This window comes from Glycine soja, chromosome 9 (assembly GCF_004193775.1).
Source record: "Glycine soja cultivar W05 chromosome 9, ASM419377v2, whole genome shotgun sequence".
Lineage (NCBI taxonomy): Eukaryota > Viridiplantae > Streptophyta > Magnoliopsida > Fabales > Fabaceae > Glycine > Glycine soja.
The window spans coordinates 34,689,151-34,715,626 of record NC_041010.1 but is presented as its reverse complement, the minus strand read 5'-3'; the positions used below and the strand labels follow the sequence as shown (position 1 = coordinate 34,715,626).

At 34.2% G+C, this 26,476-nt stretch overlaps 1 protein-coding gene and 2 pseudogenes across 1 annotated transcript; all 3 read left to right on the top strand.

Moving 5' to 3' along the window:
- Window positions 1-6,922: 6,922 nt before the first annotated feature.
- Window positions 6,923-14,071, top strand: LOC114368585 (probable transcriptional regulator SLK2). Its single transcript, XM_028325792.1, has 10 exons — window positions 6,923-7,005; window positions 7,993-9,223; window positions 9,429-9,560; window positions 9,851-9,899; window positions 9,997-10,211; window positions 10,297-10,365; window positions 11,505-11,605; window positions 12,469-12,562; window positions 12,688-12,757; window positions 12,924-14,071. The coding sequence occupies exons 2-10, from the start codon at window positions 8,258-8,260 to the stop codon at window positions 13,805-13,807; spliced, it is 2,580 nt and encodes an 859-aa protein (XP_028181593.1). The 5' UTR covers window positions 6,923-7,005; window positions 7,993-8,257; the 3' UTR covers window positions 13,808-14,071.
- Window positions 14,072-14,973: 902 nt separating this feature from the next.
- On the top strand, window positions 14,974-17,912 carry LOC114368586 (annotated as a pseudogene).
- Window positions 17,913-20,920: 3,008 nt separating this feature from the next.
- On the top strand, window positions 20,921-26,259 carry LOC114368390 (annotated as a pseudogene).
- The last annotated feature ends 217 nt before the right edge of the window (window positions 26,260-26,476 follow it).

Sequence of the window (26,476 nt, the reverse complement as noted above, 5' to 3'; positions counted from 1 at the left end):
TCATACCTTTCATGTCATTACAATTGCCTGTTCATCCTGAATTGGTTAAAGCTTTTTATTGTAACCTTGAAATTCAGGAAAGCACTTTGATTTCTGAGGTTTTTGGGATAAAAATGGTCATTGACCAATCCCTTTTCCATAACTTAACCCAATTGTCCAGTGACGGTGTACCATTTGAAGGTACACTAAATGATGATTGGAAATTTGATTTCTCTGCATATGATGCCCGCCAGTTGGTTTGCACCAACCATGCGGATATGACTGGACGCCTTCTTGCCGGTTCATTGGCTTTTGAAAGCCGCATCCTTCATTATCTCATTGTGCGTATTTTGCTTCCACGATCTTCCAACCTTGCCCAGGTTTCTGAGGAAGATCTTGTTATCATGTGGGCCTTTCATATCGGGCGTCAACTTGACTGGGCACACTTAGTCAGATATCGCATGCATAAGGCATTGCGATTAAATGCTCCATTGCCATATCCACACCTTGTCACTCTCTTTCTTCGCCATTTTCAAATTCCTCTTGATTCTGAACCTTATGTTCCAATCAAGAGATCTTGTTTAATTGGTGCTGCTGTGATTGCCTCCTTTGGTTACCGCAAAGAGCATGATGGCTCTTGGGTCAAAAAGGGTGCTCAACCCGCTGATGATGAAGGCAACCTACCAGTTGAAGATAATTCCTCTCTTCTTCGAAGGCTTTTGGACAAGTTCGATGGTCTTCAGACTTTTGTTGGTGACAAGTTTGATGCCATGGAATTGCAAGTCGACATGCGGTTCGATGCCATGGATTCAAGGATCACCAAGGTTGAAAAAGATGTCTCCTTCATCCGTACTTGCTTTGATCCACCACCACCGCCTCCATCATCATCTTAGCTTATTTTTTATTATGATTAAGTATTATTAGTACTTTGTTTTATCGTCGTGTATTTGGCTTTTTGTTGCTCTAGTTATCATAATCTTGCACTTCTATTATATTTCTCGACTTTGCTTTGGTTGGTTATGACAATGTATGGACTTATTTTGGTTTACTGTTTGGCTCTGTTTAGATATTGATTGTTTTGCTTAGTTCTTTTTTATGTTGCCAAAGGGGGAGAGAACTTAGGTTAGAAATCAATTAGAAATCTATCATTAAAAATCAATCCTTAAAGTTAGGCATACATGCCAAAAGATAGGGGGAGTAAGGTTTGTGTGAACGTGCTATCATCTTGTATATAGCTTGTCTTGATTTCAGGGATTGTCATCATCAAAAAGGGGGAGATTGTAGACAAAGGATCAAGCTGAATGTTTTGATGATGCCAAAGGATCACATGTTTCTCAAAGCTTTATTCAAGACAAAGAAATTAAAGATATTCAAGATGGATGATCAAGACAGTCTCTAGAGTCTTATGAAGGGTATATTAAATAGGAAGGGAATTCCTAATTGAAGTAGCAAAAGGTTTGGCCAAGAAATTTAAGTTAAAATGTCTTTTTCAAGAGATTTACTCTCTGGCAATCGATTACCAGTGGCCAAAAATGATTTACAACAACTATTAAAATTTGAATTCAAAATTTGCATTGTGTAATCGATTACACATATATGGTAATCGATTACCAGCAATTATTGAACGTTTTAATTCAAATTTTAAAGCTTGTAATCGATTACACACATATTGTAATCGATTACCAGAGGAGATTTTCAGAAAATATTCTCAACAGTCACATCTTTTCATTTGGTTCTTGAATGACCATCAAAGGCCTATATATATGTGACTTGAGACACGAATTTGCTAAGAGTTTTTTAGAACAACATGTGTTTATTATCTCAAAAAGCAAAATCGTTTTATCCTCTTAAGAATTCCTTGGCCAATTCAATTGCAATTCATTAAGGAATCATTTGAGTGCTCAGATTGTAAAATCTATCTCTTTCAAGAGAGATTCATTCTTCTTATCTTTCTAATTCACTAAGGGATTAAGAGACCGAGGGTCTCTTGTTGTAAAAGAATTCTAAACACAAAGGAATGATTGTCCTTGTGTGTTTAGAACTTGTAAAAGGAATTTACAAGATAGTGAAACTCTCAAGCGGGTTGCTTGGGGACTGGACGTAGGCACAAGGGTGTGACCGAACCAGTATAAATCTGAGTTTGCACTTTCTCTTTCCTTAAACTCCTTTATTTATTATTGTTTTATATTCATATTCAAATTGTTCTATTTGAATCAATATTTAAGAAGTTCATTATTAAGGGAATTTATAACTTGATAGAATTTTAATTGGGGAAATAGTTTGTAATATCTTAATTCAACCCCCCCCCTTCTTAAGATATCTGAGGCCACTTGTCTAACATTCTTCACTTTTGGGACCACAAGCTTCAACACTTGAATCTTCCTCCAATTGCACGAAACCCTAACCCCAAAAGTGCATGGACCACAACCATGAAGATGAAGACCAAACGTCGCACCCATACATCGTCTAAACAAGCCCTCCATGATAGCAAGTCTAGAGCAAATTGTTAACCCTGATCGCCTTTTATGGAGAACATTAACGGAAAGTGTGACAACAGAGGATCACGTTTGTGTTCTAAAGCAATGTCGTTATGCCCTTTCTCTATTACACAAACGACGTCATAACATCTCTTAATCTTAATTTTTTTAACCTAAATAATATCACGCAAACGATGTCGTAATTACTTTTTAAAAAAACTTTTTCCTACGTGTAATTCCACTTAGACAAAGAGTACACATGACACCACACGTCGCATGCCAACGTGTCCGATTAATGGCCACATCAGCAGTTAACAGATGTTGATTAACGGCAGGGACCTCAGACAAATATTTTTAAATATTAGGACCCATCGTGAAGCAAAAATTTATTAGGGACCAAATGTAAAATTTAGGTATATATCAGAGACCAAAAATATATTTAAGCTTTATTTTGTATTATCAACTATGTTATGAATATGAGTCCACAAAAGAGAATGCATCCAAATTTGATGTGTATGATTACACCCAAAAAGTAAAGGCCAATTTGTTTCTACATTTGATTTGCAGAAAGGACATAAAATTGTTTTTTCTTTTCAGTTTTGCATGCAACACCTACTTGATTGGAGATTTTTGCATGACAAACACAACTCTCGTGAACAGATTACTTTGAGTCACTCCATCACAATGTCCAACATGTTTCATGAATTAAGCCAATTGTTGGTTCCCTTAAATGTAACATCGACACTACAACATTTCCTGACCCTCCCAAATTTGGAATTTTAGCTGTTATTTGTAACCACCATGAAAGCTTCTTTAGTACCCATACAAAGTTGTTTAATGGCTCATTGTCTCTCCAAGAATCTAAAGGATTGGCTCTTTATAAAGTTATTTTGTGGGTTGAGAACTTGCAACTCCAAAACATCATTTTTGAGTCTAATTGTAAGTTGGTTGTAGTTTACATCAACTCTAACAATTTCAATAATAATGAGTTTAGATCTCTCATTGAAGAAAAACAAGAGTCTTTTAAATTCAAGTCACAACTTTAGCATTAAGTTTGATAGCACACAAACAAAACAAGTTGTGCATAGCTTATTAGTGAGTCTAATTTTTTTGCTAGTCAACAATATTTTGATTTCATTCCACCATGTATTTTCTTTTTATTATGAATGAAATTATTTGAGTTGTTTTTTCTTATAAAAAAATACAAGCTCGACTATAATTGAGAATTAGTGTATTGTCTATTTCAATGATAGGTTTAGTTTTAAAAACAATGCTGAAAAACACTTAAAAAAATCTGATGAAATAATTAATATACCTCATCATTTGGTGCATATTAATATACCCCATCATCATAATTCTAATACAAATTTACGGTAATTTGGAATATTTTTTATTTATTAATCTTCTAACTAAATTGCTAGACGAATTATTAGTAGGATAATAAATTAATTCAATCACATTTTATCTTACCTTATCTTGTTTTTTATATTGATAGTGTTAGACTAGTCACAGTTTGCACGTGCTAATATTACTTCACGTCACTATCCGTTAACCACTTATGGCAGGCATGGCATTCTTAAAAAAAACACACTTTTGGCAGAAAAATCCCAATACTAGAACACGTCCATGCACACGCATACACCCCAATATTCCAATCATCACCCTCTTAAAATTGTTAATACCCCTTATTTACCCTTGTAAAACGATGCGTCAAACTCGTAGCTGAATGTAATATAAAATTGTTAAATACCGTATTCACACTAAAATATTAATTCATTTTAGTTTGCTTGAAAGATAAAGTTACAACCACAAAATAGTGGTGCCTTATTTCACTTTTCAACTGAATTCAAAATTTAAAATCAATATAAATTCTGATTCTTTGATACAATTTTGAATTACAAATATCAAACAGAATCACGTGAAATCACTTTACGGTTAAAGATATTTATAAATTTAATTTTGATATTTAAATTCTAATCAAATCGAAATAAAGATATTCGTTTAATAGAAAATATCAACTTTTTAACGTGTCTTTAAATTTTATCTATTACAAGGGTTTATACATAAAAATTTGTAGTAAATTCTTTTATTGTGATTATAAAAAAATTTATTGTGATGAAAAATTATTGAGTTAATTTTTTTTATTTTTAATATCTTAGAGTTTTAGTTAAATGTAATATTTTATAATAAGATTTAAGTGAAATGTATTTAACTCTCTCAAGGAAATAAAGTGAAATGTATTTAATGAAAATTTTTCTACTACTAAGGTATTTCTGGCGAAAAATTTTTATATATCTAGTTCTATTGAAATCAAATAAAGATTTTTTTTTACATTCAGCAAACAAAAAACAGAAAAAGAATTAAAGAATCTTTTTATCCAATAGATTTGTATAAATGTTTTCAGTTAATCAAATAATTTTAACCATTAGATATACGAGGGATTAATCATTAATTCATTATTTTTAGGTATTATTTTCTCTCTCTATCAAACATTCATTTAGTAAATTCATTTTCTCATAAGCTATGTTAGATTTTTATGAGAAACTTATTATTTCTTTAAACAATTTTTTAGTATGTATCTCAGTATTTCAAGAAAAAGATGCATTATCGTTTATATTCAATTAATATCATTGAAAAAAATAGTTATAGAATCAGGTTGATTCGATTTGATGGGATAATTAATTATAAAAATAAACAGTTTATTTGATTTGATATAAAAACTTAAATTTTTCGTATCTTTATTTATTTTAGGCAATATTTAATCTTTTTAGTGAATATCAAGTATAATAATCGTATTCAAATGATATTTTATTAATAATTTAATTTTTAATATCTTGAAAAATATAAAATATAAATTCAAGCATTAAATATTATTTATTTTCAATATTTAACATATATATATATATATATATATATATATATATATATATATATATATATATATATAAACCCATGACTAGTTTTAAGTAATTTTTTTAGTTGAATATTTATATATGGACGATGTAAAAAAGTTTTATATTATTATCCAGTCATAAATTATTGTTTAAATAATTTTAAAAGTTAAAAAATTTACAATAATTTTAAAAGTTAAAAAATTTACATTTGTAGTTGAATAATTATGTAAAATTTTTTATGGGATGAGTATATAGTAATTTTTTATTTTTTTTTACGTGAAAATCAACAATAGATAGACTTTTTTTCGTTGAGTCAAATTTAAAAATGTAAATTTAGTTACTTAACAAAAATTTGAATGAAATATATTTAAAATAATTTCCCTGCCACATGACTTGTCATGCATCAATTTTATTATTTTACTTTTTACATATTTTAAATTACTATAAATACTATTAATTAAATTTGTTCAACTATTATACATTAATTTAATAATAATGTAAGACAAAAATTTGTACAACTATTTATACATGAATTTAATAATTATGCTGGACAAAAATTTATACATAAATAAATTCTATCATCGGTCTCCAGTTTGAGTCCACATAGGATATATATGTGTTCTTTAAACAAATCATTAATAAAATGCTAGATAAGAGGTCAAATAATATTATCTCGGAAAAAAAAAACTGTAGGTCTGCATTGTTTATATATGTAGTAAATAGATAAAGAAAAATAGTAATCTTATAAAATTAAATTTATTAAATAAATAAAATAATATTAGAGTTTAATGTTTATAATTATTTTATATGTTAACAAACTTATTATATATTATTGTTTGTGATTGGATAATTATGTAAAATTTATCTGTGTATGATTTTTTTTCTCATAATATTAATATTAAATTAAAAAGTTAAAGTAACATTTTTTAGAAATATGAAAAAGAATAATGAATGTTACATTTAAAAATCAAATTTAACACTTATTTTGATAATTTTTTTTCTTAAATATAATATTTATTAGAAGTAATAATTTTGGATATATAAATACCTTAAATACACTTAAAGAATAACCTAATTCACTCAAAATAAGATAAGATGGTCTCAAATAAAAAAATATGTCTAATCTTTTCGAACTTAATGTTTTAAAATTAAAAAATTACGTAAAAAGCAATCCTCTTATTAAATTTCGATTTCACCCTAAAATTTTAGACCCAAAAAGAATTAATGTAACTTTACCGCCTAGAAGAGATTTTTGCAAGATAAGACACTGAACCACTTTTCCACTCGAAATTCATTAGAAAATTAAACGAATGGATGTTGCGGGGCGGAGCCAAAATCACCTACACCAAGTTCCTCTCGTACTTAAAACTGTCCTCCAATAAAAACTCGCCGCGTCATCAAGGTGTTCTTGAAGCAGCTGCGGATACATCACCGACTAAGCTCCACAATCACTATCATGACGCGTGCCCCAATCATAACCGGCCACTGCAGGTAACCTGATAGCCCGTGACCTGTTGAACCGGTCACTCCCAACACTGTCATAATAAACTCTCCTCACTCTTTTCTGTTTTTATTCTCTGCGATTTCAATTGAGCAGTTCCCTAATTCCGAAAAACGACGCTTCGCTTTCTTTTTTCAGCTCTCGCGGTTTCTCTGTGAGTAGTTCTAAACGAATCGTTTTGACACTGAGCTGTTTTTTGCGTGCTTCATTGAAGGGTTTTCAATTTTTTTTTAACCTGCTGATCATCGATCTTGAAGTGAACCCTTTAATTTTATGTTTTAATTTAATTCGTTTTTAGAGTTGTAATTGTAATTTATCTGTTTTCGTTTTAGTTTTTTTCTTTCTTTCAATTTTTGCTGTGTTGGGGCTAAAGGTTGCGTTTTCCGTTGTTTGGGGATGCAAGAAGATAGTTTCTGTTATCTGGGTATTCTGAATTCAAAAAATGCTATTTCTTACGAATAAATCTTCGTCAAAAATCGCACCAGCCTGATTTCTGCCAAATCTATTTTTCCTATTTTTTTATTAATACTTGTTATTTTTTTAATGTCTTGATTTCCAGGTCACCGTTCGTGGTTTTCGTTCGTTTTTCTTCTTTGCTACACACATAGCAATGCCCTTTTGAATTTGGTGCAATTTAGGTTCTTTGGTCACAGTTCCTTTTTAGGTTTTTGCAATTTGATTATGGGTTTTGGGTTTTTGAACGTGCGAATTTGAGAGCTTTGAATTTTTGTTTCTTTTTTCCTCTGATTTTGTATTATCCATCTTTTCGGGGAGACCACTGTCCTAATGTTAATTAGAATTTGATTTGGGTTCTGATTCACTTTAGGCATCCTCATTGTTTGTCATTGGCTTGCATTATATTACAATCTTACCTTACTTTTCTCTTTGTTGCGAATTCCAGTCTTTAGAGGAGGTAAAACCGTTAGAATTAGGTTTCGGTGCATGAAATTGTTGGATTGGGATTTTGCTTCCTGGAATAGGGTATTGGGGAATTATTCAATTTGCGGGCGTGTTTTTTTTTAAAAGAATGATGCTATACCAGAGTTTATTTGATCATTTAATTATATTAGTTTTTGCTGGATTTTAAGAATTTCCGTTTTGCTGATGAATATATATGTCTTTTTTTCTTTGTTGTTGTTAGTTTTCTATCAGCAATTGTCCAGTGGTGAGAAGCAAATAACAATTCTGAGTGCATTTGGTTGAAACGGGAGTTTGTGGATTTGTTAAAAGATTGTGTGGTAGAGTGAAGCTTGGAGATTTAAAAAAGAGAAGAAATACTATCAGGGCTTGATTCTCAATCTGTCTGTTATGTGGAGTTCACGAGCAATTTGAGAATATTTGAAGTACCAGTTGGGTCAGACTCTGGACAGCTACATAGATTCCAGTCTCCAAGGGGGCTGCCTCCTATGACACCATCACGAGTGGCAGGTGGATTAACCCAATCATCATCAAATTCTGGAATTTTCTATCAAGGAGACGGGCAGTCACAGAATGTAGTTGACTCTCACTTAAGCTCATCTTTTGTTAACTCGTCTAGTACGGTTCCAGGAGCTGGTCGTTCAAACCTCGGTCCGGTTTCTGGGGATATTAATAATGCAGTTTTGAACACTGTGGCAAACTCAGCACCAAGTGTTGGAGCCAGTTCTTTAGTCACGGATGCAAATTCTTCTCTCTCTGGTGGCCCCCATTTGCAGAGAAGTACCAGTGTTAACACAGACTCTTACTTACGATTACCTGCCTCACCTATGTCATTTACATCGAATAATATTAGTATTTCTGGCTCATCAGTGATGGATGGTTCATCTGTAGTACAGCAGAGCTCTCATCAAGATCAGAATGTTCAACAATTGCAGCAGAATAAGCAGCAGCCGCAGGGTGCTTCAAGTGCTACGTCTTTGCCTGCATCTCAAACCGGCCCTTCTACGCTCCAAATGGGTGCACAAGTCCCGGGATCTTTCATTCAAGATCCAAATAATATGTCTCACTTGTCGAAGAAAAATAGACTGGATACCAAACAGGAGGATATGATGCAACAACAGGTTATACAACAGCTTCTTCAGAGACAAGATTCCATGCAATTCCAGGGTCGTAATCCCCAGTTACAGGCTTTCCTTCAGCAGCAGCAGCAGCAGCAGCAGAGACTGAGACAACAACAGATGTTTCAGCAAATGCCACAATTACACCGAGCGCACTTGCAGCAGCAACAACAACAACAACAACAACAAATGCAATTGAGGCAGCAGCAGCAACAACAACAACAACAAGTGATGCAGCCCTCTTCTGCTGTCAAGCGGCCATATGAGAGTAGTGTTAGTGGGGTATGTGCCCGTCGATTGATGCAGTATCTCTATCATCAAAGGCAACGACCAAATGTGAGTTCGGTTTAATTGCTGCATCTGCCTTTTGAGATTCAGTATATCATCTGTTTATTTTATTTTGTTTTGTTTCAAGAGTAGTCCTTTTATTTCAGGAAAATAGTTTATTATGTTATATCTGAACACACTTGTTTTATGCTTTGGCTATTTTTGAAGTTCTCGATTAGTTATGCCAGTTATTCAAATTTTCTGTTTGCTTCAGGATAATAGTATTGCCTATTGGAGAAAATTTGTGGCTGAATATTACTCTCTTCGTGCAAAGAAACGATGGTGCTTGTCATTATATAGTAATGTTGGGCATCATGCACTTGGTGTTTTTCCCCAAGCATCTATGGTAAGTTTTTGCACTTGTTATTTATCATTGCATTTCTTGCTTAATAAATAGGATGATGCCTTAGTAATTTCTAATGACCAATCATGCATTCAAAATGTTACTAGATTGCATTAGCTTATCATGTGATTGTTGACAACTCCTAATAATGCCTCTATACAATAGTTATGTCTGAAGCTATTGCATTTGTTTTGTTTTCTATTTTAGGAATACACTATTTTTCCCTTCTAATTTGTTAGTGCATATGAATATTTGATGAATACATACTCTGACATGGATATTACTTTGTTCAGGATGCATGGCACTGTGACATATGTGGTTCTAAATCTGGAAGGGGATTTGGTAAGTATATGAAAATATTGAGGCCTATCTGCCCATATGGTTTGTGGATGTAAATCTTGTAATCTAATAATGTGTCTGTTCTGGATTTTGTTTGCAGAGGCAACTTATGAAGTGTTACCTAGGCTTAATGAAATCAAATTTGGCAGTGGAGTAATTGATGAACTATTGTTTCTGGACATGCCACGTGAAATGAGATTCGCTTCTGGTGCAATGATGTTAGAATATGGAAAAGCAGTTCAAGAGAGTGTATATGAGCAGCTTCGTGTTGTTCGTGAAGGTCAACTTCGTATCATATTCACTCAAGACTTGAAGGTTACAAATTGTTATTGTAGTTAAATATATTTTCTAATTGAATATTTTCTATATAATGACCTTAAATTCCTGTTAATTTGCACAGATATTGTCTTGGGAGTTCTGTGCAAGGCGCCATGAAGAACTTCTTCCTCGAAGGTTGGTTGCACCACAGGTATGATTCTGCATTCTTGAATGCTTTTCACTCCTGCAGCCACTTGTTTTTGAATAGATGATGGTGCTATTTGGGAGAATATTTCTGTGAAATAGATCCTCATTTATTGCCTGGTTTTAATCAACAGTTGGGACTACCCTGGAGTGGTCTACTTTGCATATTCAGTGTATTTCTATAGAAAATTCTGCATGTGCACATTGTTGTATAATTGACTCCTTGCATGCTTGTATTCTTCCCATTGTATTTCTTGTGATTGTATGCACAATTGGATACTGCTGACTGGTGGCAAGTAGTAATATGTACATTTGGGTGTGGAAATTGGTAGGCATAAGTGAAACTTCCTTTCTTATTTCATAAGATGGAGATCAAGTAAAAGTGAAAGGTATCCATAAGGCACTAGGGTGTTTGAATAGGGAAGGCATAAAAAAATGCTTACCTGTCTGAAGTTAAGAGTTGAAAGATAAAAAGAAGACTGTAAAATGTGTCTATTTTAGTATAATTTGCTATGTAAATGATGACCTCAATCATAACATTTATATTGATTATTGAATTAAATAACTAAAATGTTTTAGACTAGACTAGACTACCAAGTGATACATCATGATAAAATTGGTAATAAAATTATAATAAGCTCTAATGGTTGAAGTTCACCCACAAAAAATATGTAGAAGCCCTAAAAATTAAATCTCGTAAGGGACAAGCTTGTTTAACAGTGTAAGTCTGTAACTCATGAATTGTGAAATAGAAATCATCCCTAAATTGCATCCTTAGTCAGATTAAGTTCTGTCACTGTTACTGCTTCTTTTCCTCTTGATTAAATCACTATCCTCGTTACAAACCCTGAATGACAAGATTCAAAACTAATCATTCTTTGACTATTCTAACTATTATACCTGATATCATCAGAGTTAGAAATTAGATGGGTAGGTTTTTGAGGTATTTAAACTTGTAAGCCTGCAATGGTAGTCTTGGTAATGAACTAAAAGGATAGAAAGGGCACCTCTCCTAAACCAGAAAGGATTATGAAGTGAATTGTGTCTCATTTCAGATGGTGCAATTCCAAATTTATATTTACTTAATTCTTATTGCATTATAGAGATATTGTTTTGGAAGCTAAATCATAATTCACACTTTTGCAGGTCAACCAGTTAGTTCAGGTAGCTAAAAAATGTCAAAGTACAATTGCTGAAAGTGGGTCTGATGGGGCTTCTCAACAAGACATTCAAACAAACAGCAACATGTAAGATAGTTATTCCTGAACAACTGTTTGTTTACTAAATCCTCCTTCTCAGATGATATATTTCTCTTGATTGGATGCTTTGTGATGTTGTAATCTTGGAATGGTGCATCATGTTTTTTGGCTAGATAGATGGAGCAACAACTCCAGAAGGATAATATGATGAACAAACTATGTAGTTTCTACATATTTATTGGATTCTCTGTGTTTTCTTTCCTTTTTCTTTTTGTTGGGGTATGGTGTTGGTGCAAAAGCTGTTAGAGATAAGGTGATGCTGGCTCTTTTGGGCTTTACATGTTTTGTTTTACTTTTTATGCAAAAGACAACTTCAGTCAAATGTTGAACAATTTTATCATTAGATTTTGTAACACAATATGGTAATTATAACACAGAAAAGGAGAAATGGAACCATACTAAAAATGAGATAAAATCAAAGTTATTGCAAGTCAATAACAAAAAATGGAAACAAAAGGATCTTGTAGTAGTATAAGATTTTCCTTTGTTGGCACATTTGCTTGCATTCTGGTGCTCCACTGAATTAATTTTTTTTAGCATATACAGAGATGTTTAAGTCATGCTATCAAATTTTGACAAGGAGGTTATTCAAGATTAGAGCATCTCACTGCATTTTAAATATGGATTATAATTTTTGAGATTCTTCCCTTTTGTCTAAACTTTATAAAAATATCCTCTAGTTGGGCATTCTATAGGCTTCCTTTGGTTTAAAAATATCTGATTAAGACAGTCTATGTTACATTTACTAGTTCAATTAATAAGGAAAAGTATATTTATTGTGTTAAATGTATTTATCTATTTGTTTGGTGAGGGTGAGACTCGGGCTTCAACTAATGTTTATTTTGCATCAGGTTGTTGACAGCTGGGGGTCAGCTTGCGAAGATTTTGGAGATGCAATCACTAAATGAGTTGGGCTTTTCTAAAAGATATGTGAGATGTTTGCAAGTATGTTATTCTAGTTCAAACTTTCAAAGTTTCTGTTGAGTGTTTAGTAGTATAGAGAAAACTATACATTTCTTATTCTATTTTTATCAAGGCTTCTAATAGTTGCCTGCTACAATGGTTTACAGATTTCGGAAGTTGTCAATAGCATGAAAGACCTAATAGATATCTGTGCTGAGCACAAAATTGGGGCAATTGGTAATTTGCTTGTTTTTGTGACTATAATAGTTGATTGGGTGTTTTCTTAGTCATCTTTTTCTCTCACTGGACTCCTAATGTTTAGTTGTATAATTTTAGGTTTTTGGAAGTATTTTCATACTCTCAATGGCCTTTCTATATATATTGATGCAATATTTTCCTGCAGAGAGCTTAAAAAATTATCCTCGACTTGCGACAGCCTCAAAGCACCAGATGCAAAAGATGCAGGAAATGGAACAGCTAGGAAATGTTCAATGTCTGCCAACTGATCAAAACACACTCAATAAGCTAATGGCTCTGAATCCTGGATTGAACAACCATATAAACAACTCTCATAATATGGTAAATCGTGGTGCTTTGAGTGGGTCAGCCCAAGCAGCTTTAGCACTGAACAACTACCAAAATCTTCTCATGAGGCAAAATTCAACGAATTCTAGCCCTGGCTCACTTCAGCGTGAAGGGTCCTCTTTCAATAATTCAAACCAGAGTCCCTCTTCAGCTTTGCAAGGAGCTAGTCCTGCTTTAATTTCAGGCTCAATGCAGAATTCATCTGTTAGTGGTTTCCCAAGTCCCCATCTACCCCCACAGCAGCAGCAACACCACCTACAACAGCGCTCATTAAGTTCAAATGCTTTACTGCAACAAAATCATTCTCATGGTTCCCAAGGAAATCAAGCTCTACAGCAGCAGCAGATGATCCATCAACTGCTGCAGGAGATGTCAAATAACAATGGGGGAATGCAACCACTGTCTCTTGGTGGACCCAATGCAAAGAATGCAATGGGTTTTGGAGGCCATACTCCATCCTTAAGCGGAGGTTCTGCCAATGTTCCAGGAAACAATGGACCTATGTCAAGGATTAATAGCTTCAAAACAGCTTCAAATAGTGATTCTTCTGCAGTTGGTGGCAACAACCGATTCAATCAGAGAACATCTGAGATGCCACAACATTTGCAAAATGTGGTTCAGGATATTGGCAATGAATTCACGGATAATCCCTTCTTAAACAGTGATCTTGATGATAACATGGGTTTTGGCTGGAAGGCATGACTAACACAACTTGGCCATGATATTGGAATCATGTCTTGATGTAGTGTTTATCCTATTATCTTTGTACAGGACACTTTAAATAGATGCTGTTTTTTTTACTTGGGTTTCCGTGTTATTTTCTTGATGGAATTTGTTTGGACTCGGACTCGAGTAGGTCTGTAGAGATTTTGTTTGAGGGTTTTTGTCCTGCAAGTGTAATCTATTGGACAATTTAATGAACAGTTAGTTTACTATACGGCACTCACATTTTCGTGTCAAGATTAATCAATACCATTGACAGTAATGTTACGGTTACCACCTAAAAAGCTCAGAGCAGCGTTCCATATAGACAAATACTAAGAATATTTGCCTCGTATTGGTTATGGTATTAGAATTCGCGTACATAACTTGAGAACTTAATTTGGGCTATTTATCTAAACTCTATTACAACAAATTTACCCAATGGCATTTTCAAGATGTTCAACTTTAACAACTATCATAACACCCTTAGAGCAAGTCAAAGATTTGAGTGTTGCTAGGTACATCCAGCATTTTTGCTGGTGCACCCAGCAAAGCTATTAAATGCCAAAATTGAGAACTTAATTTGGGCTATTTATCTAAACTCTATTACAACAAATTTGCACAATGGCATTTTCAAGATGTTCAACTTTAACAACTATCATAACACCGTTAGAGCAAGTCAAAGATTTGAGTGTTGCTAGGTGCACCCAGCATTTTTGCTGGTGCACCCAGCAAAGCTATTAAATGTCAAAATTGCCCCTATCACATTTCTTCCTTAAAAATGCAATTTTTTTTTTTCTGGAAAAGCTTCTTACCTCCATTTTCAAAAAGTTTTGCTTCTCATTTTCGTGCGGCATTGTCTCTGGTTCGTGGGGGTAGCAGCGTTGAGCGCAGCGGTGAAGGTGAAGGTTCCGGCGTCGAGCTTTGCGGTGGTCGGTGGCGGCAAACGAGGTACGCAGATGGTGGTTTGTTCGTCGCGGACGTACGTATGAGTTCCGGATCAACTTGATCCGTAAGTGTATTATTTTTGGTATTTGCTGTTTTTGCATTTTTGCATCTGTTTTTGCATTTATTTTCCTTTTTTCTTTTAAATTACTAATTTTTTTGTTTGGCCATTTTTTGTTTGATTTGGTTAGATGGATAAAGATGAGTGGATGTATAAAATAATGTCTGAACGAGGGGATATGGATTATGAAAATGCAGAATCATGTGGTGCGAATGAACCACGTGTTGATTGTTCGGATGCGTTCAAGACTTCTCAGGTTATAATGTTAATGTTTGTCACATATTTAATAAAATGAATACTGGTAGAAAACTTAAATTATGTGGATTTTGTAGGTGTTTGAGTGCTGAGAGGATGTTTTGCGGTTGGCTCGATCCGTGGCTCATGAAAACGGATTTGTGGCGGTTATTTTAAGGTCGGACACAAACACAAGTAGTAGAGGAAGGAGTACGTTTGTGTTAATTGGTTGTGAAAGGAGTGGCGAGTATAAGTGTAGGAAAAAAGAATTTATCAGAAGAGACACTGGGACTAGGAAATGTGGGTGTCCCTTCAAGCTTCGTTGCAAGCCAGTGGTTGGAGGAGAAGGCTGGATGGTGAAGTTGATTTGTGGAGTGCATAATCATGAATTGGCCAAGTCATTAGTTGGACATCCATATGCGGGGCGATTGACTAAAGCTGAAAAAACACTTATTGCTGATATGACGAAGTCCATGGTGAAGCCAAGAAACATTCTGCTAACTCTGAAGGAACACAATGCCAATAGCTGTACGACCATTAAACAGATATACAATGCAAGAAGTGCATTTTGTTCTTCCATAAGAGGAAGCGATCTTGAAATGCAACATCTGATGAAGCTTCTTGAACGTGATCAATATATTTATTGGCACAGAATAAAGGATGAAGACGTGGTTCGTGATATCTTTTGGTGTCACCCTGATTCAGTGAAGTTAGTCAACGCATGTAATTTGGTGTTTTTGATAGACAACACCTACAAAACAAACCGGTATAGACTCCCATTGCTCGATTTTGTTGGGGTGGCACCGACTGGGATGACATTCTCTGTCGGTTTTGCATATGTGGAGGGTGAACGCGTTAATAATTTGGTATGGGCTTACAACGCTTCCGAGGCCTTTTTTTAAAGCGTGATGCCCTCCCTGGAGTTATTGTCACTGACAGAGACCAAGCATTGATGAATGCAGTGAAAGATGTATTCCCTGAATGCACAAATTTGTTGTGCATCTTTCACATAAACAAGAATGTGAAGGCTAAATGTAAATCACTAATTGCGCAAAAAAATGCTTGGGATTATGTCATGGATTGCTGGGGATCTTTGGCCGATTGTCCTTCAGAACAACAATTTGATGAATGTCTGAAGAAGCTCGAAATAGCTTGCGCACCTTGGCCAATGTTTGTTGACTATGTCAAGGAAACATGGATAATACCACACAAGGAAAAATTTGTTTCCGCCTAGACTAATAAGGTGATGCACTTAGGAAACACAATAACAAACAGGTATGAAACTGTTCAATTATTTCTATTAACATTGAAAAATTTATGGAATTGTATTATTGTATATGTTTATTTTTATTTGTGTATTTGAAATGTAGGGTTGAATCTGCTCACTTGTCTTTAAAAAGACTGTTACAAAATAGCATTGGAGACTTATGCAGTGTGTGGGATGCCGTGAACAACATGATTACGTTGCAGCACACACAAATTAAAGCATCATTTGAACAAGTACACATGTCGTTGGACATGTGTTCCAAAAAACCTTATACAGGAGGCTGCTTGGAATGGTTTCAAGGTATGCTTTAAATTAGATCGCTGCTGAATTAGAGCGTGTTCACTATGCTGGCAAGAATCCCTCAAGTTGTGGTTGCGTGATGAGAACCACGCTTGGTCTTCCTTGTGCTTGTGAGTTATCCAAATATGTTGGTGGTTGCATCCCACTTGATTCAATCCATATGTTCTGGAGGAGACTCAGTTTTTCAGACCAAGGATTATCTGAGCCCAAGGTGGGCATCAAGGACGTAATGGAAACAATATACCAAAAATTCGAAGAACTTGATGTTTGTGGCAAGTTTACTCTAAGAAGTAAACTTTGGGAAATTACACACCCTGATCAGAATTCGATGTGTCTTCCTCCAGCAAAGGTTATCACAAAGGGGACACCGAAGAAAACTACGAGTAGGAACCCAAGGTCAACAAAACGCGATTCATCTTACTGGGAGTATGTAGATGCCTTTGAATCACAACAAAATAGCAATTCGTCGGTGAGGCGTACTGCATCATCCTCTGAGCAACCGAATTGAAGAACGATGATGCCCATGTTGGACCAGTTTCAGCCATTTATGCACGACTTCATTGATAAGATTGTTGATGTCAAAGGTGATGGTAACTGTGGATATCGGTTGGTTGCCGGTTTATTAGGTATGGGTCAAGACTCTTGGTCGGTGGTCCGCAACCATCTGCTTAAAGAACTTGCCAATTTCTCAGAAGACTGTATCAAGCTCTTTGGTGGCACGAAGAGATTTGAGGAATTAAGGATGTCACTACTTGTTGATGGGTTAACCAAGGTATGTAATTTATGAATTTGATTTTTAAGACTTTAGTTTGAAATTAAGTTTGACGTGCATATTTGTTTTATTCAAGTGACAACGGATAAGTGGATGGATATAACGGACATGGGACATGTCATTGCATCAAGGTATAACATAATCGTTGTATCCTTGTCTAAACAACAAAGCATGACATTCTTTCCCCTTAGAAGTCAACCGCTGACAAATTCTTCATTGCATCGTATAATTTGTATCGGTCATGTGTATGACAATCATTTTGTTGAGGTACATTGTAGTATGAAGTGTTTTTTTTTATGATTATGCAATGAGTTTTGTAGGATTGAGTTAACATTTTTTTCGCATACACAACAGGTTTATTTAAAAGAACGTTGTCTCTTACCGCCTGTATCATTGTTATGGTCTAGCAATTGTCATCCGCAGGCGAAGTCGTGGCCAAATCCATATATTAGCAGAATGCAGCATTACAAGAGCTTCGTGATGTTCAAGAGAGACTATGTTGACATAAATGATGATTGAACATGTAATTTATAAATGCCTGATCGTTTTGAACATGTAATTTATTTGTTACGTCCATAACAAAATTATTACTTAATTCTAAAAAAGCATGTATGATATATCGTTGTCTGACTTGACTACACATTGTGGAAAATCGTGTATGATAAATTGTTGTCTGCATTAACATAAAACGCGTGAAAGGACCCTACACAGCATGACTACATATGCAAATCTGATGCAAGCTAAAGCATGTCATGTCATTCGTGTAGTTGACAACACATACAGAAAGCATGTGCATACGTATTTTCAATCTTTAAAAAATACAACACTGATATTAAAACTCATCTATATATATGGCACAACCTAACCTTGTAAGAAAGCACAAGTTTCAGTATCAACCCAAGTCTTACAAAAAACTATGGCATTCTTGGGAGAGACAAGCAGTCAGACAGTTGTGAACTCCACATTAGGTTTTATTTTTCCAAATGGATCCATTGTTCACAACGATAGTGGTGTTTCCTTCCAAGCTTCCACTCTAGTTCCCATTTGAGTACCTAACGGGTGTGATTTTCAAACGTTAAAAATCAGAATACACAATACCCTTAAGTTAACCGACAAGCAACTTTTGGATGAAATTTACTACCGGCAGCCTTTCACATATGCAGGTAATCAATTTCGGTTTCAATGTATGCAATTGAAAGATGATGCTGATGTTAACACTATGTTAATGTGTAATCATGAATTTTCATTTGTTGGTCCGATTGAGTTATTATGTAGCATTGCTAGAACCCCAGATGGTATTTTAAACTTACTTGAAATTACTATGACCCCTACTCATGATGCCCTGCTATATTACAATGTGAGGTGGAACATGTCACGCCAAAATGAGTTTGTTGGTTACTCGTTCACAGGAAAAAATCCCAAAAACTTTGACATTCTCACCGGATGTACCATGGATGAACTGAAGGATTTGATCAAACAAGTTGTGTCTCGTGGGATTCCCCCTTATGGTGTTGATGAAACACAAATGGTAAGACGATTGTTTTTTCGGAAACCAAGTCACCATGAGTATTCATAAAAAGTTATAAAATTTGAAATAATTGAACTCAAAATCAACGAGGACGTGATAAAGGTGCTCATTGAGTCTAACTAATGGAAAAAGATTGGGCCAATAGAAATTTTAGTTGTTTTCAGTAAACCTGTACCGCAAATGGAAGACGTGTTGTCCTTGTCGCAAAATTAGCATGAGTTAGTTGTAGTATTTAATAGAAATTTAATTTCGTTCGACTATGTTGAAGTTAATGTACTGTTTGAATTCATGTATTGCATAATCATTTTCAATTACAAGAATCTCAACTAAAAAAATAGATTATTGTATATAACAAATTAATTAATAAATTATTGTTTTTCCTCTTACGGATCAAGGTGATCCGTACGTTGATTCGTAAGACACTTACGAATCAACTTGATCCGGAAGTCTCTTACGGATCAAGTTGATCCGGAAGTTACAGATCAAGTTGATCCGGGAAGTCTCTTACAGATCAAGGTGATCCGTATGTTGATCCATAAGAAACTTACGGATGAACTTCATCCGTAAGTGTCTTATGGATCAACGTACGGATCACCTTGATCCGTAAGAAGAAAAACAAGCAGGGACAATTTTGCTATTTTGTTAGCATGTTGGGTGCACCTAGCAACACTCCAAAGATTTTTGGCATGGATAGTTTTATTAAAGGCCTATGGTTTTGACACTTTTTTTTTATCATGTTGCCTTTTTTGGTGTTTTGGTAAAAAATAAATAATACAAAACTAGTTTTCATTGTGTATTTATAGATTGACATGTCCTTAATTTCTATTATGCAATTAACTATTGTGTAATGTTTTTTTTTTTATAATTTAATATAGTGATACACAAAAATACCCAAAAATACATAATTTAATTTAAGCTTAATTGCAAAAATAGTTTTCCTATTTATTTCAACTCACTAAATTAGTTCTCCAATAATTTAATTTACCAATTGAGTCTCCCGTTTTTTTTTTCAATCTCACTATTTGAGTTTTCATTCTCGAAATTGGAGTTGAGTGTTAATGAATAACATTGACTATAACATGTCATAATCCTATTACATGTTGATTGTCACGTGTCTTAATCATATTATGACATGTGGTCATCAGCGTTATCCATTAATAGTCAACGCCCAATTTTGGATTGAAAACTCAAATATCCAGATTGAAAAAAAAAAAAAAGACTCCATTTGGTTAATTAAATTATAGAAGGTAGTGAGTTGAGATAAATAAAAAGACTACTTTTACAATTAAGCCTTTAATTTAATATCACCTATCACCCCTATCTAATCTCATGAATTATCTTGCAAAGCCCTTTCCTTTCATCCTTTAAACTTCTAATTTTTTTTCTACTTTTCCTAAAATGATTTAACCGTGAAAGAACAACATAAAAAAATGTGATAAGTCCAAAATATCAGAATATATTTTACATTGTCATTTAATCATAACTCATCATATATGATAAAATTGTTAATTTTTATGATAATTATTTTAAAAGTTATATCAATAATAATTTATGATTAAATAACGGTATAAAATTATTTTACACTACTATCAAACTTATATTTTAAATATAAATATTTCTGGTAAAATTTTATTTTATCATTCAATGTTGATTACTTTTAACTGATAAAAAAATGTTGATTAGTTTAAAATATTTATACTATAAGTCCTCTTGTTAACATTTGATTTCTCCCTGAAAAATTTTAACTACCCCAAAAAAAAATTGTAAGATAAGACACTGATCGACTTTTACACTCGAAAATTATACATCAGATATTTATGGATGTTGCGGGACGGAGCGAACATTACCTACACACAGTTCCTCTCGTGCTTAAAACTCTCTCCCATTGAAAACCCGCCATGTCAGCAATGTGGTCTCCAAGCGTCTGCGGATCTATCACCGACTAAGCTCCACAATCACTTTCACGGCGCGTGTCCCAATCGTGACCGGCCACTGCTGGTAACGCGATGGCGCGTGGCAGGTAAAAGCGGTCACCACACACTGTTATAAAACACTACTCTCTTCTCTCTCATTTTCTTCTTTTTTTTCTTTTTTTCTTCTCCGCAATTTCAATTTCATTACACGCTTCGGTTTTTTGCAGCTCGCGGTTTCGCTGTGTGTGAGTAGCTCTAAACGATTCGTTTTGGCTCTGAACTTGTTTTGCAAGCTTCATTGGGAGCTTTTCAATTTTTCGCTACTGATCGATCTCCAATCCTTTTTTGTTTTTGTATTTTAATTTATGTTTAGAGAATTATACATAATTTACTTTTTTTTTCCTTTCGTTTTTTGTTTTTTCAATTTTCGCGGTGTTATGTTTAAGGTTTGCGTTTTTCCTTTGTTTGGTGATGCGAGTTTGGGACATTCTCGTATTACTTCGTAGTTTCTTATGATTCTAAATTGTTGTTGTGCATGCTGGGAGTGGAATTGGGGATACTTGTTTTATCTTTTCAGTTCTTTGTTAGGTTTTGCCGTTTGATTTTGGGTTTGAATGTGTCAATTCAGAGCTTCGGATTTTTTTTATCACTTTGATGTTGATCTTTTTCGTGGCGACCATTGTCGTAGTGTTAATAAGAATTGGATTTGGGTTCTGATTTACTTTAGATGGAAAATTGAGTAGTTATAGCTCTGATGAGACAATAAAGGGAGTGGATTTAGACATTTTAATGTTTTGTCACTGGCATGCATTTTATTACAGTGTTAGCTGTTACCTTACTTTTCTCTTTGAAGTGAATTTCTCTCTAAGAGCAGGTAAAAACTGTTAGAATTAGGATTTGGTGTGTGAAATTGTTGGGTTGTGGTTTTGCTTCCTGGATAAGGGTATTGAGGTCTTGGTCAATTTGCAGACGGGTTTGTTTGCTAATTTAATTTTTATTAGTTTTAGCTGGTGTTTTCCTTGTGCTGATGAATATGTATATATGTTTTATTCTTTGTTGTTATCATTGTTAGAGTCATATCAGTAATTGTCCAGTGTTGAGAAGGAAATAACAATTTTTGGGTGCATTTGATGGAACAGGAGTTTGTGGATTTGGTAGAAGGTTGTGCGATAGATTGAAGCTTGGAGGTTAACTCTCACTTAAGCTCATCTTTTGTTAACTCGTCTAGCACGGTTCCAGGAGCTGGTTGTTCAAACCTCGGTCCAGTTTCTGGGGATATTAATAATGCAGTTTTGAACACTGTGGCAAACTCAGCACCAAGTGTTGGAGCCAGTTCTTTAGTCACAGATGCAAATTCTGCTCTCTCTGGTGGCCCCCATTTGCAGAGAAGCGCCAGTGTTAACACAGACTCTTACTTATGATTACCTGCCTCACCTATGTCATTTACATCGAATAATATTAGTATTTCTGGCTCATCAGTGATGGATGGTTCCTCTGTAGTACAGCAGAGCTCTCATCAAGATCAGAATGTTCAACAATTGCAGCAGAATCAGCAGCAGCTACAGGGTGCTTCAAGTGCTACATCTTTGCCTGCATCACAAACTGGACCATCTCTACTCCAAATGGGTGCACAAGTCCCAAGATCTTTCATTCTAGATCCAAATAATATGTCTCATCTGTCAAAGAAACCTAGAATGGATATCAAACAGGAAGATATAATGCAGCAGCAGGTTATACAACAGATTCTTCAGAGACAAGATCCCATGCAATTCCAGGGTCGTAATCCACAGTTACAGGCTTTTCTTCAGCAGCAACAGAGACTAAGACAACAACAAATCTTTCAGTCAATGCCACAATTGCAGCGAGCGCACTTGCAACAGCAGCAACAGTAGCAGCAGCAACAACAACAAATGCAATTGAGGTAGCAATTACAGCAACAAGTGATGCAGCCCTCTTCTGCTGGCAAGCGTCCATATGACAGTGGTGTTAGTGGGGTATGTGCCCGTTGATTGATGCAGTATCTCTATCATCAAAGGCAAAGGCCAAATGTGAGTTTTGTTTATTTGCTACATGTGCTTAGTGTTAAATCTATTTGAGATTCACTATATCATAAGTTTATTTTTGTTTTCTTTTTCAAGGTTACTGCTTTGGTTTCAGGAACTTAGTTATATTTGAACACATTTGTTTATGTGTTGGGTATTTCTGAAGTTCTAGATTAGTTACAACTTTGTTGTTGAATGTTTTGTTTGCCTCAGGATAATAGTATTGCCTATTGGAGAAAATTTGTGGCTGAATATTACTCTCCTCGTGCAAAGAAACGGTGGTGCTTGTCATTATATAGCAATGTTGGGCATCATGCACTTGGTGTTTTCCCCCAAGCAGCTATGGTAATTTTTGCATTTGTCATTTATCCTTGTTTTTCTTGCTTCATAAATAGGATGCCTTAATCTTTGCTAATAATCAAATATTCAATCATGCATTCAAAATGTTAATTGATTTTATTAGCTTATCATGTAATTGTTGACAACTCTTAAAATTTCCTCTATACTAGAGTTATGTCTAAAATTATTGCATTTATTTTCTTTTATATTTTAGGTCTACACCAGTTTTCTTTTTTAATCTCTTAGTGCTATTGAATCTTTGATGAGTACATACATTGACATTGATATTTCTTTGTTCAGGATGCATGGCAGTGTGACATATGTGGTTCTAAATCTGGAAGGGGATTTGGTAAGTATATTGGAAATTAAAATATTGAGTCCTATATGGTTTGAGAAAACCTTTTTTATCTTCATTTTCTGTTCTCATAAATAATTACAGAAATGTCACTTTGTTTCCTGTTCTCAAAGATTTGTGTAAGAAACTATAAATTGAAGATTTTTTGTTTTCACTATTTCCTTTTCAAATTTCTAAAAATAGGAAACAGAGTGAAAAAAATGACATTTGTAAATATTTTGAAATCAAGAAATGAAAACAGAAACTGCTTTATCAAACCAAACCAAAGCGGCCATTGTGTTGTTATTCTATAATATGTTATTGTGGGAATTTAGTTTCATTGTAAAATTCCAATATGTATTTCATTTTGTTTAACTTTCTGGCTGATAAGTACCCAGTGAAGTCAGTGCTGACCAATGACCACATTCTTAATTGTAACTTAGTTTTAAACTTGAAAGTTAGACAGAGCAAATTCAACAAACTGAGCTTAAATGCGATCAATAATAAGCAAGTCAAATAACCGAGTGTTTTTTATCGTGCTATAGTGGAAGATGCACAATTTTTGCATTGGATGTACCTGTAAGCTAGATAATTAGCATGTTATTTCTTTAAATTTCCGATGTAAATCTTGTAATCTAATATTATGTCCATTCTGCATTTTGTTTACAGAGGCAACTTATGAAGTGTTACCTAGGCTTAATGAAATAAAACTTGGCAGTGGAGTAATTGATGAACTTTTGTTTCTGGACTTGCCACGTGAAACAAGATTTCCTTCTGGTGCGATGATGTTGGAATATGCAAAAGCAGTTCAAGAGAGTGTATATGAGCCACTTCGTGTTGTTCGTGAAGGTCAACTTCGCATCATATTCACTCAAGACTTGAAGGTTACAAAATTGTTATTATAGTTAAATATATTGTCTATTTGAATGTTTTTTATATTCACTTCCTAAAATTCTTGTTATTATGCACATATCTTATCATGGGAGTTCTGTGCAAGACGCCATGAAGAACTTCTTCCTCGAAGGTTGGTTGCACCACAGGTACGATTCTGCATTCTTTAGAATGCTTTTCACTTTTGCAGCCACTCTTTGTTTTGAATAGATGATGGTGCTATTTAGTAGAATATTTCTGTGAAGTAGATCTTCATTTATTGCCTGGTTTTAATCGAAGTTGGGATTACCCTGGAGTGGTCTACTTTGCATGTTCCAAATATTTCTGTAGAATTTTTTTTGCATCTGTACATGATTGTATAATTAACTCCTTGTATTCTTCTATCATATTTCTCGTTACTGTATGCACAAATGAAAATTGGTGAAGGAAACAGTAGTAATATGGACATTTGGGTACAGAAATTTGTAGGCACTAGTGAAACTTCCTTTCTTATTTTATAAAGTATAGAACTGTATATCAAGGAAATTGAAGGTGAATAGTACCAATCAGGCACTAGGGGGGTTTGAATGCGTCAGAGGCAAAGCATGAAAAACGCTTACCTCTCTGAAGTAAGGTTGATTGGTATGGCAATATAGAAGTATTGATTTGGAAGCTAATTCATATGATTCACAAATTTTCAGGTCAACCAATTAATTCAGGTAGCTCAAAAATGTCAGAGTACAATTGCTGAAAGTGGGGCGGATTGGGTTTCTCAGCAAGATTTGCAAACAAACAGCAACATGTAAGTTAATGCATTGTTGTTCCTTAACGATTGGTGTATTTAGTAAATCCTCCTTAGCTGATATATTTATCCTTACTGCACACCTTACATGATGTTGTTATCTTGGAATGATGCACACTGTATTTTGGCTAGATAGATGGAGAAACAACTCCAGAAGGATATGATGCAAATTATATTTCTTCATATTTATTGGATTCTGTGTATGTTTTCTTTTTCTTTCATTGGAGGGAGGTTGCAAAAGCTGTTAGTGATAAGGTGATATTGTCATTTGGGCTTGAGCATGTTTTGTGTTGTTATTGCTTTTAACACAAAAAACTACTTCAATCAAAAGTTATTGAGCATTTTTATTATTAGCTTTGCTAAACACAATATGGTAGTCCAAACTTAGAACCTTATTGTAAGTCAATAACCAAAAAATAGAAACAGAGAGATCTTATTGTAGTATAAGATTTTCCTCTGTTGGCATATATGCTTATAAACTGTAGATTTTTTTCTTCTTTCTTTAATAGAGATGTTTTAAGTTATGCAGACAAATTTTGACAAGGAGGTTATTCAAGACTATGAGCGTCTCAAGTCATCTTAAATATAGAGTAGATTTTTTGAGATGATGCTTCCCTTTTGTTAACCATACTCTCTAGTTGGGCCTTTTATAAGTTGTTTGGTAAAATATTATATGGTTAAAACAGTCTGTGTTACATTTACTTGTTCAATTAATAAGAGAAGTATAATAATTATGTTACATATATTTATTGATTTGTTTGGTGGGATGAGCGTAGTTCAAGATATATGAGATGTTTATTTTGCACCAGGGTATTGACAGCAGGGCGCCAGCTTGCAAAGATTTTGGAGTTGCAATCACTGAATGACTTAGGCTTTTCTAAAAGATATGTGAGATGTTTGCAGGTATGCTGTTAAATTCTTGTTCAAAGTTTCTGTTGAGTATTGATTGGTATATACTATAGAGAAAACTATTCATTTTTAAGTCTAGTAGAAATGATGTGCAATTTACACATTGGTTACTTGACAGTTTTACCTTTTGAACTAGTAATTTCAAACTTTCACCTTAAAAACATATAATTCAAGTCAACACAACAAATACTATTGTATGATCACAACCTTCCATATCATTGTCCCTTTTGGCTTTTTCCTTTTCTTCATTTTGGGGCAAACCTACCATATGTTTTTGGTTTTTTATTCCCAATAAAATTTTAGGGGTAGGGAAGATTGCGGTGTTTCAATGTTAGGGTATCTCACAAGCCTCA